Source organism: Sminthopsis crassicaudata, chromosome 4, assembly GCF_048593235.1.
Source record: "Sminthopsis crassicaudata isolate SCR6 chromosome 4, ASM4859323v1, whole genome shotgun sequence".
Classification (NCBI taxonomy): Eukaryota; Metazoa; Chordata; class Mammalia; order Dasyuromorphia; family Dasyuridae; genus Sminthopsis; species Sminthopsis crassicaudata.
Genome location: NC_133620.1, coordinates 340,191,551 through 340,204,323, shown reverse-complemented (window position 1 = coordinate 340,204,323; position 12,773 = coordinate 340,191,551). Strand labels below are relative to the sequence as shown.

The following is a 12,773-nucleotide window of genomic DNA, read 5'->3' as shown; positions in this document are numbered from 1 at the left end:
GGTCTACCAGTTTTTTTTTTAAAGCATTTTTTAAAATTAATTTTTATAATTATAACATTTTCTTTAGCAGTACATATGCATAGGTAAATTTTTTTTTTTTTTTTTTTTTTTTTTTTTTTTTTTTTTTTTTTTTTTACAACATTATCCCTTGTACTCCCTTCTGTTCTGAGTTTTTCCCCTCCTTCCTTCCACCCCCTCCCCTGGATGGCGGGCATTCCCATACATATTAAATATCTTATAGTATATCTTAAGTACAATATATATGTGCAGAACCGAATTTTTTTGTTGTTGTTGCAAAGGAAGGATTGTATTCACAAGGTAAAAATAATCTGGGAAGAGAAACAAAACAAAAACAAACAAACAAAAAAAACAATGTTCACAGTTTACACTCATTTCCCAGTGTTCCTTTTCTGGATGTAGCTGATTCTGTCCATCATTGATCAATTGGAATTGGATTAGCTCTTCTCTATGTTGAAGATATCCACTTCCATCAGAATACATCCTCATACAGTATTATTGTTGAAGTGTATAATGATCCCCTAGTTTTGCTCGTTTCACTCAGCATCAGTTGATGTAAGTCTCTCCAAGCCTCTCTGTATTTCTCCTGTTGGTCATTTCTTACAGAACAATAATATTCCATAACCTTCATATACCATAATTTATCCAACCATTCTCCAATTGATGGACATCCATTCATCTTCCAGCTTCTAGCCACTATGAAAAGGGCTGCCACAAACATTTTGGCACATACAGGTCCTTTTCCCTTCTTTAGTATTTCTTTGGGATATAAGCCCAGTAGTAGTATGGCTGGGTCAAAGGGTATGCACATTTTGATAACTTTTTGGGCATAATTCCAGATTGCTCTCCAGAATGGTTGGATTCTTTCACCACTCCACCAAAAATGCATCAGTGTCCCAGTTTTCCCACAGCCCCTCCAACATTCATCATTATTTGTTCCTGTCATCTTAGCCAATCTGACAGGTGTGTAGTGGTATCTCAGAGTTGTCTTAATTTGCATTTCTCTGATCAATAGTGATTTGGAACACTCTTTCATATGAGTGGAAATAGTTTTAATTTCATCATCTGAAAATTGTCTGTTCATATCCTTTGACCATTTATCAATTGGAGAATGGCTTGATTTCTTAAAGTCAATTCTCTGTATATTTTGGAGATGAGGCCTTTATCAGAACCTTTAACTGTAAAAATGTTTTCCCAATTTGTTACTTCCCTTCTAATCTTGTTTGCATTAGTTTTGTTTGTGCAGAAACTTTTTAATTTGGTGTAATCAAAATTTTCTATTTTGTGATCAATAATGGTCTCTAGTTTTCCCTTGGACACAAACTCCTTCCTCCTCCACAAGTCTGAGAGGTAAACCATCCCATGTTCTTCCAATTTATTTATGATTTCGTTCTTTATGCCTTAATCTTGGACCCATTTTGATCTAATCTTAGTATGTGGTGTTAAATGTGGGTCCATGCCTACTTTCTGCCATACTAATTTCCAGTTTTTCCAGCAGTTTTTGTCAAATAATGAATTCTTATCCCAAAATTTGGGATCTTTGGGTTTGTCAAAGATTAGATTGCTATTTTTATTCACTATCTTGCCCTGTGAACCTAACCTATGCCACTGATCAACTAGTCTATTTCTTAGCCAATACCAAATGGTTTTGGTAATTGTTGCTTTATAATACAGTTCTAGATCAGGTACAGCTGGTCTACCAGTTTTAAGCATCTTCCTTCATTCCATTCATTCTCTATTCAACTGTCAAATTGATCAGGTACAAACCTGACCATGTAATCTCTTTATGTGACTGTTAACCTCCAGAATCAGATTTTAAAGCCTTTATCTCTCTTTAAGGCTTTCATAACTCAATCCGTTTCTGCCTTTTCAGTATTTTTTTTACCTTTTTTTGCATTCTCTGCAATCCAGGGACATTTGTCACCATGTTTCTCCCTGCACAAGATACTCTATTTCCCAATTTTAAAGGTTTTTACTGGTTATCTCCTAAACCTACAATACTCCCCTCTCATTTTTGCCTCCCTGGCTTGCTTCACATCTCAGCTAAAATCCTATTTTCTACAGAATTCCTAGTCCCTTTGAATTCTAATGCATCTCCAATTTGTTCTGTGTATAGATTAATTTATACATAGTTGTTTGCATGTAGTCTCTACTGTTAGACTGTGTGCTCCTTGAGAAGAGAGACTGTCTTTTACCTTGCTTTGTAACCCTAGCATTTAACACAATTCTTGGCACTTAAAAAAAGGTATGTAATGAATGCTAATTGAATGACTAAGGAGAAGGAATTTAGTCATCACTGGATAAGCTGCAAAGGAAGCCTATATGCAATGTTTCAAGAAATCATAAATTACATGTACCCAGATCTATTAAAACCAGAGGGCAAAGTAAAAAATAGAATCTACTGTTTTTCTCCTTTATAAAAGAAACCCCATAATGAGAAATCTCAAGCATGTCATTGCTAAAATCCAGAAGGAGACCCACCTCCTCCAACTTCCCCAAATTCTACAAACAGCAACATATAGTTCAAATATAGAGGAATCCCATAATTGGGATCATAAGATTTGGTAACTACCATTCTAGAAAAGAAGAAATCTTAGAGAGTGATATTCCAAAAAGCAGAAGACAAAAGTTTGCAACCAAGTTATAACTTTTTTTTTTTTAATGTATCTGAATAAATTCCTATAAGGGAAAATTTGAAAAGAGAATTTTGAAGCATTCTTGATGAAAGAACTAGAGATTAGAAGAAATTATGAAATACAAGCACATGAATCAAGAAGAAATAAAAGTTTTTATAATTGGAGAGACTGTACAGTGATGCATTGCTTACATTCTAAACAAAAGAAAAAGAAATAGATGTCTTTTCAGAATCTTTATATATTTAAGAATGAATAGAAGCAGTTTTATAAGACAAAAGGTCCTGGGAGTATTCTATTTAGATGAATTTATGAGAGAAAAGAAAGGAAATTACAACATAGCAGCAAAGAATATACTAGGGAAGAAAGGTGAGAGGAGATGTAAAACATTTTAGTATTTGTTATTATGGGAAGAATAATCTATACAAGTATATATTTGGATAATTGGGCATGATGAACCTCATTATTTAAACAGACATACTCATAGACATACATTAATTCAACAGGGAAATGTGGACAGAAGAAAAAGTTTAAAGGGGAGAATAGATATAGGGAAAATTCATTCACAAGCAAAAACAAACAAGATCATTGGAGTGAAAACATGAATTTGTTTCAGTTAGAACTAGAAGGGAACTATTTCCTAAGGGAAACTATGTAGCAAATTCTCTGATATAATTGTGATATCAAGATATATAGGGATTTGATACAATTATGTAAAAATGAGAGATTTTCCTATAAATAAGTAACCAAAGGATATGAACAGACAGTTCTCAAGTGAAGATATGTACAACCTCTCAGCAAACATACTAAAAAAATCTCTTAAGTCGCTAAAAATAAGGAAAGTCTTATCAAACTTACATGGACAAAAGGGAAAATGACAACTGTTGGTGGGAACTAAGAGAAAATAGAAACATTAATGAAGTGTGAATTGGTCTAGCAGTTTTGGGAACTGATTAAGTCATATTTCCAATGAAGAGAACATCAGCCTTGGAATCAGGACCTGAGTTCAAATATCAGACACTTGACACATAATAGCTCTGTGTTCCTGGACATGTCACTTAACCCTATTTGCTTCAAACCACCTCCCCTCCCCCAAAAAAATAAAAATTAAAAATTATATTCCCTAAGTCACTAGCCTTGTATTCTCTTTGACTTAACAATATTGTTATTAGGCTTATTCCCCATAGAGATTGAAGAAAGAAGAAAATGACACATGCTCAAAAATATTTACAGCATCTCTTTGTTTTAGGAAATAACTGGAAACTGAGCATTGCCCATCAGAGTTATTCAAAAAAGAGCCAAGATAAACTTTTTTTTATTTATTTATTTTTTAATAATAGTTTTTATTTACCAGATATTTGCATGGGTAATTTTATAACATTGACAATTGCCAAACCTTTTGTTCCAATTTTTCCCCTCCTTCTCCCCCTGCCCCCCGATGGTAGGTCAACCAATGCATGTTAAATATGTTAGAGTATAAATTAAATACAATATATGTATAGATGACCAAACAGTTGTTTTGCTGAACAAAAAGAATCGAACTTTGAAATAGTGTACATTTAGCCTGTGAAGGAAATCCAAAATGCAGGCGGACAAAATTAGAGGGATTGGGAATTCTGTGTAGTGGTTCATAGTCATCTCCCAGAGTTCTTTCACTGGGTGTAGCTGGTTCAGTTCATTACTGCTCTATTGGAACTGATTTGGTTTATCTCATTGTTGAAGAGGGCCACGTCCATCAGTATTGTTGTTGAAGTATATAATGATCTCCTGGTCCTGCTCATTTCACTCAGCATCAGTTCATATAAGTCTCTCCAGGCCTTTCTGAAATCATTCTGTTGGTCATTTCTTACAGAACAATAATATTCCATAATATTCATATACCACAATTTATTCAGCCAGTCTCTAATTGATGGGCATCCATGTAGTTTCCAGTTTCTGGCCACCATAAAGAGGGCTGCCACAAACTTTCTTGCATATACAGGTCCCTTTACCTTCTTTAAGACCTCTTTGGGATACAAATCCAGTAGTAACACTGCTGGGTCAAAGTGTATGCACAGTTTGATAACTTTTTGAGCATAGTTCCACATCGTTCTCCAGAATGGCTGTATGTATTCACAATTCCATCAACAATGTATCACTGTCCCAGTTTTCCCACATCCCCTCCAACATTCTGCACTACCTTTCCAATCTGACAAGTGTGTAGTGGTATCTCAGAGTTGTCTTAATTTGCATTTCTCTGATTAATAATGATTTGGAGCATCTTTTCATATGACTAGAAATAGTTTCAATTTCTTAATCCGAGAATTATCTGTTCATATCCTCTGATCATTTATCAATTTGAGATTGGTTTGATTTCTTATATATTAGAGTCAATTCTCTATATATTTTGGAAATGAGGCCTTTATCTGAACCTTTGGCTGTAAAAATGTTTTCCCAGTTTATTGTTTCCCTTCTAATCTTATCTGCATTGATTTTGTTTGTACAAAAACTTTTCAATTTGATATAATCAAAGCTTTCTACTTTGTGATCAATAATGAATTAATTCTCAAGAGAAACTTTTTAAAAATTAATTTTATAATTTTAACATTTTTTTTTACAGTACATATGCATATATAATTTTTTTTTTTTTTAACAACATTATCCCTTGTACTCCCTTCTGTTCCGAATTTTTCCCCTTCTTCCCTTCAACCCCTCCCCTAGATGGCAGGCATATTCCCATATATATTAAATATCTTATAGTATATGCTTGGTACAATATATATGTGCAGAACTGAATTTTGTTGTTGTTGTTATTGCAAAGGAAGAATTTTATTTAGAAGGTAAAAATAATATGGGCAGAAAAAAAATGCTCACAGTTTACACTTATTTTCCAGTGTTCCTTTTCTGGGTGTAGCTGATTCTGTCCGTCATTGATCAATTGGAATTGGATTAGATCTTCTCTATGTTGAAGATATCCACTTCCATCAGAATACATCCTTATACAGTATCATTGTTGAAGTGTATAATGATTTCCTAGTTCTGCTTGTTTCACTCAGCATCAGTTGATGTAAGTCTCTCTAAGCCCAAGAGAAACTTTCTAAAGAAAGTTACTGAAGGAGAAAATGGGGCCATTCGACACAAGCTCTTCTTCCATTCTCTTTTTCTTAGACTCCCTCAACATCATTTCCCATTCTTTCCTCTTTTTGTCCATTCTCTGATAGGGTTCAGCCCTTCTCCTTGCCAAGGTTACTGTCTTCAAATGTAAACATTTCCTGAGTTCTCTAATAAATCACATCCTCAACCTCTCCCCTTTCTTGAATCTTCCATTTTTCTTGATCTTCTGGTTCCTTTTCTATGATCTTCAAACATCTCCATTCTCCTTCATCCTTAAAAGTCTTCCCTAGTTCCACTAAGTCCTTCAAGCTATAAATACTATCCTTTCTCAGCTTTACTCCTTGAAAAAGTTAGCTACATTCATTGCTTTCACATCTCTCCTCAAATTTTTTCATTTTTGCTTTTTACTTCATCACCTAATTGACCTTTGTGGTCAAAATAATTTGCACCTCAATTCTGACCCTCATCATGTCTCACCTAGATTATTGTAATAGCTTCCTGATTGGTCTTCCTCCTTTCCTCCTCCTCTTCAGTTCATTTTCCACATTGTAAAGTAATTTCTCTTAAATATAGATCTGACTATGTAACTTCCTTCCTTAACCAATTCCAGTGGTTTCCTCTGACCTCCTACGACAAAATGTCAACTCCTCTGTTTAGTTTTTAGAACCCAATACATGGTCTCAAACTTTATTTCATCCATATTGTTTCTCCTCTCCTACTGTGATCCAGCCAAACTGGCCTTGTCTTTGTCATCATCTTCCATGTCTCGGCACTTATTTTCGCCCTTTTCCTGTAGTGTGCTCCCTTCTGCCTTGAAGAAGCAGGAATTATTTCCTTACCCTAACTGCTAGTATTTTCCCCCCTCAAACTACCTTTTATTATTCCATTTTGGTACATATTTGTATTTATTTACTTTATATTTGTACTGTTACATTTGCACCTTTGGAATATAAGCTCATTGTGAGTAGAAATTATTTTTATTTTTTTATACCTATATCCCTAATGTGTGATACTTAAAGGTGCTTAAATATTTGCAAATTGATTATTAATATGCATCACAACATCCTAACTTCTCAGCTTTTCTTACAAAATTAAATATGTCTTCTTGTTGAATGTCTTAGTTTGGCACAATTATGTTTTAAGAATTTCTCTTACATTTCTATTATCAGGTATTTGCCACCAGAGTGCTTTGTGGTTGGGAAGGAACCACCAAAGATTTCCAATAAAGTTGATGTTTGGTCAGTTGGGGTGATCTTCTACCAGTGTCTTTATGGAAGGAAGGTAAGGAATATGAACATTCATCTGCATTTGAGGGACATATGCACTGTATGAACTTTGGTTACCAATACAGTTCAGTTCATAGAACTGTATCTTGCCTGAATTTCCTATAGCAAGATGACTGAATACTATCAATTCTCTTAAGGTGAAATCCATCAACTATCATCAATAGAAGAGAAAGCTATACTGTTTTAGAATAGCAGAAAACTATACTGTTTTAGAATAGCTTTCTGAATAATCAAAGGCACCTAGTAAATGTAACTGACTAGCAAAATAAAACACTGATTTTGTTGTTGTTGTTGTTGTTGTTGTTGTTTGGGACAAGAAGACCTACTACTTAGAGATCACTCATAGAAAGCAGAATTATTTATTAGAATCTCGAGAAGCGGACCCCTGGTCTGCAAGCCAAATTTCACAGCACAATAGGGGCCAGACCTTTGAAAATGCTTACAGCTTTTATATATTTCAAACAAAGAACCTCCAAAATCCCACCCTCTATATGTTGTGATTGGTCACATAAGTCTACTGTACCTCTAGTTGCTCAGTGGAATGTAGTAGACAAGGTGATATATAGCTTCTTCAGCCATGTTGGGCAATGGAATATTGTTTAGCCCTTATCTAAAATCACCTGATTCTGGAGAAGCCGAAACTGAGGCCTGATCTACTTAGTTAACAGTAAGTTCTTCACCCTTTTCCCACACATTGTTGTTGTTGTTTGTTTCCACAAATTCTGGATGAGTTCAGGCTCCTTTTGGGATAATGTGTCTCTTATCTACTTTCTCATTATCTTTTGTTGGATCAGTGTCTGCATCTGGATGATGAATATATACCGAATCTCTTTTCTCTATGTATTCTCTTTGCTTCATCAGCTACCATGATTTATGGCTTTATTTATCAAACTCCATGCAAATGAATCTCAGACCTATATATCACTTTTTTACCGAACATTTCAAACTGATTGTTTCTTCGATATCTTACATTCAATTTATTAAAAAAAAGAAAAAAGAAAAAAAAATCTTTGTCTTTCTTTCCTTCAAATTCTTTCTTCTTCAGAACTAAAGGATTAGGACTTTTGTGTGTGTGTGTGTGTGGGGGGGGTTTTGAGGTATAGGCTGTCAGGATTAAGTGACTTCTCCTGGGTCACATAGCTAGTAATTGTCTAAGGTCTCATTTGAACTCTGCTCCTCCCTGACTCCAGGGCCAGTGTTGCAGCATTAAGGACATTATGACTCTTCCAAATGTCCAACTTCATTACCTTATTGTTAGCCTCGAGTCCTCATTCTTCCTTACTCCTTTTGTACAATAAGTTGCTATGTCTTGCTATTTTTGCCTTGACAACTCTTGCATTCAAATCTTTTTCTTCACTCATATAGCTATCATATAGCTATCATTCTAGTTAAGGTATTTAATGTCCTCTTCATTGGAGTCCTGCCTCTTTCCACTATAGTCCATTCTATTACCAAAATGATTTTCTAAAGTTCAGAGTTTGACCATTTCAACCCTATATTTGCTTTAATATAACTCCAAATTGTCTTTCAAGTTTTTGAATATTTGTATCTATTCATTTAATATTTATGCTGTGTATATATATTATATATTTATCTTCCCCATTAGACTTGTAAGCTCCTTTGGAGAAAGAATTATTTAATTCTTTATTCATAATCTCAGAATCTAGGATGGTTCTCAGGCACATATTAATTAGGTACTTAATACATGCATGTTGATTGATTAACTGGCTTTTAAGTCTTTTGACAAGATATCTCCAACCTACTTCTTTGGCCTTACTTCACATGATCCCCTACCATCCTCCATCTTCATGCACTTAGCATTCTAGGTCAACCAAACTATTAGCTATTTTTCCAATCTTCAGTACTTAACACATGATAGACTTTTAATAAAAGCTTTACTAACCAACTGCCTCTAAGCATTCACACAAGTTGTTCTCTATACCAAGAATTCCTTCCTTCCTCATCTCTACTTTTCAGAATCTTTATCTTGTCTCAGGTTCCATTTCAACCATGAGGCCTTTCTTGATTATCCCCATTTGTTGGTTCTGTCTTCCTCTTTGAATCATTATTTATTTATTTATAGGTTGTATGCCTTCAGGAAATTATAAGCTTCTGGAAGACTAGGACTATTTTGTTTTTGTTTCTGTTCTCATTGCTTTGCCTTGTATCTTATCTCATTGAGTAGTAGGCCCCTTAATAAAAATATTTTCAATTGAATTTAATTCTGCATTTGCAAATTTGGGTAATCCTCTCTGATTGGTCTGTACAATTTCTTCAAAAAGTTTGATGTATTGTATACTGTTCTTAAATTTAATTGATTCCTTCATATGCAAAATTTTCCAAAATAATTATAATAGACATAGATACAACCTATATAAATCAGTCACAAACCCCATGCTTCAAAATTGAGGAAGAGAATATGCACATATTGTAGTTTTCTTTCCTTCTTTTCTCTAATCACTTCATCAAAATTGGCTGTTCCCAAGTTGGAAGAGGAGACTGTGATTTGCTTTAATTCTTTGTGCTTTAGGTGACAAAATACTGGAAGCTCCTGTTACCCTCCAGTCCTAAGAATTCATTCCTAAAGGAGTTAGAACTTTTATCAATTTCTATAAATTTTAGTTCAAAATTTTTCTTTCTTTCATTATGAACTTGTCAAACACTAATAAAAACCATTATTTCCATTTGCAAGGAACAGAAAGGATTGTTTATAGAGAAATTGTTTTTTTTTCTTCAAGTTTAGAATACATTTTAACACTATAGTTATAGTTTATACATTTTATATCCTCCAAAGTTTACACATGTCAAACTGCCCCCAGCAGTAAAAAACTATCTTCTTGATTTAAACCATAATAAATAAATGTGTGTTACAAATTTTTCATACCAGGGAATCTGGCTCAAGAAAACACTTTCATCTTCATCATCCCTCTATACCTTTGATCAAGGCAAAGAACTTGAATTAAGCTAGTAATTAACCTTGGGAATAGAAATATAAACAAAAAGACAACTCACTACTCTACATTTGTTAACTGTTCTTCCCTGTTATCGATAATGTTGATTGTTATCAGAAAACACACTTGTTGCATGCAATTATTTATTTATATTTGGCATTTTCTCTCTCTCTCTCTCTCTCTCTCTCTCTCTCTCTCTCTCTCTCTCACACACACACACACACAGCACACACATCAAATGTTCACTATGAAAATGGGGACCCAAAAAGCTGAAGTGATTTGCTCCAGGCCCTTCCTCCACAGCAGGATAGGCCCATGACAAAGGACTGGCAGACAATAGTCTGCCTGAGAAGTTCTTTTAGTGTAACACATCCCACTAATCACTTAATGTCTTTTTTCATAATAATGATAAATGCTCTATCCACTGCGCCACCTAGCTGCCTCTTCCTTTATTTCTTAGTCCTTCTGTGGTGAGGTTTAATCACTAGATGCTCTCTCAAGTAACAGAACAGTGCTACTGTTAGCATGAAGCTTATAAGGAAAGAACCATTTGTTAATGCTTAGCTCTCACAGGAGGAATGCTACAGAGCTCAATTCGGGTTTACAGTTTTGAAAATGCTGGTGCTACTGAAGATGTGGAGCAGCATTTACGGCCATTCATTTTTGAGTATTCCTTCTCTAACTTTCTTACCTTCTGGCTCACTATTCCAGTATTTGTTCCAATATATTATTTTCAGTATTTCATCCTTCTATCCTTTTTCTGAACCCTATGAGTTTTGTTCAGGTCCACAGGCATTACTCAGGATTAGAGAATTTGCTGAACCCCATTTTAAATCTTCTTTGGATTTATGCTCTAGACTTGTCAGCCTCTGAGTAGCTCGTTTTGAAAGAGGTTTCTTTACTTGAACTTTATCTATAAAGGATTGGTGATGTTTTAAGCTGGCAATCTTAGTAATCATTCTTTTTCCTTTTTAATAAATATAATAGCCTTTTGGCCATAACCAGTCGCAACAAGACATTCTGCAAGAGAATACTATTCTTAAAGCTACTGAAGTACAGTTCCCTCCAAAACCAGTTGTGACACCTGAAGCAAAGGTAAGCTCGACATATCCCATGAATGAAATGTTCATTTTGCCCTCTGAGGTTCTCCTTCTGTGGCAACAGATATGCAAGTTGGTTGTTTTTTCCAAAAATTACTTAAAAATGTTAGTCAGGAATGAATTACAATTGAGTGCAACAGATATATGAATCTTGCTACTGTTGCCTTTTCCCCCACCACCTTTATTCCCATATTATAGTAATATTAAATAGTAAATATTAAATCTGTGACCAGTCTGAAAGCCCTCTAGGGAGAGAGGGGAAAAAAAGGAAAGGTGGTTTTATTCATTCATTCAACAGATAATTTACTGCTCTCCTACTCAGATGCTATCTTGAAGGACTCACAGTTAAATAGGTGAGATGAGAAAATTAAATATGAAAAAGCCTGAACTTCAACCTGGCTCTTCTACTCATTTCATCTCCTAGACTTCCTAGGACTTCTGTTTTTCATCATCTGTAAAATGAGGAGTTTTGATCAGATGACCTTTAAGGCCCCTTTCAGGCTGAAATCAAATAATCCCAAGTTACGAGAAAAGTTGTGTTGTGTTTTTGGGTTTTTTTTCCTGCAAAAATATTTCAATGTTTAATTGGATTCTATATTATACAAGTTCTAAGAACTCTTACTCACCCCACAATCTCACAGACTTCTTGAATATCATGCTATTGAGAATCTATAATAGTGCTTTTTAAGTTACTCAAGTCCATGAATACCAACCATTCGCAAAACCGTTTTCAGTGCATGCATTTGAGACAGCAATGCAAAATGTCATTTTGTAATTATTCTTTTTATTAATTCTGCTACCTATGTTCTTTGATGAATTTTTCTTTTTAAGAGTTGTTAGAGTATTCATGTAGAATAAATTCCAGCCACTTTGTAGCTTTCATTGGACTGTAATCATTTTTTAAAAAATAATAGATTTTTATTTTCAAAAGTATGCAAGGATAGTTTACCCTTGAAAAACTTTGTGTTCCAAATTTTTTCTACCTCCTTTTCCCTCACCCTTTCTCTTAGACAGTAAATAATCTAATATATGTTAAATTGCAATTCTTCTATACGTATTTCCACGATTATCATACTATACAAAAAAAAATCAAATTAACCAGAGGGAAAAAATGAGATAAAATAAAAAGTAAGCAAACAACACAAAAAAGGTGAAAATTCTATGTTGTGATCCACATTCGGCTCATGAGAATGCTATAACAAAAGTTTAATAACCATATTAGACAGCCACAGTGTTATCATAGGTCCCACTTGCTCCATGGGTATACTGCAAAAGTCACTATTGTTTACCTCCTCCTTTCTCCCCAGACTCAATTACGTGGCATCATGAAACAGTGAACTATCTGGTTTTTCTTACCTATACCTTTTTTCCATTTGTGACAAAGCAACCAGAAGACTGGTTATCAAGTTCCTTGGTGAATTTCCCTTTGTCCTGCCTTAATGGTGACATTAGGATATTCAAAAACCTGTATCCATTCTTTACTTTTTGTCTTCCCCAAAGATCTTACTTATTTTTTTAATAATATTTTATTTTTTCCAATTACATATAAAGACAACTTTTAACATTCATTTTTTGAAAGATTTTTGAATTCTAATTTTTTTTCCATTCCCTCCCTTCCCAAGAAGGCAAGCAATCTTTTATAGGTTATACATTACATAGCCTTTCAATAAAATTGGCATTTTCCCATCTCTT

At 34.2% G+C, this 12,773-nt stretch overlaps 1 protein-coding gene across 4 annotated transcripts in view; it reads left to right on the top strand.

Moving 5' to 3' along the window:
- Window positions 1–12,773, top strand: part of TLK2 (tousled like kinase 2) — a 136,102-nt gene that overhangs the window by 120,005 nt on the left and 3,324 nt on the right. For all 4 annotated transcript variants that reach the window (XM_074260937.1, XM_074260938.1, XM_074260935.1 and 1 more), the window contains 2 exons: window positions 6,914–7,025; window positions 10,969–11,076. In XM_074260937.1, coding sequence (XP_074117038.1) covers window positions 6,914–7,025; window positions 10,969–11,076 — 220 coding nt within the window. The remainder of the gene's footprint in view (window positions 1–6,913; window positions 7,026–10,968; window positions 11,077–12,773) is intronic.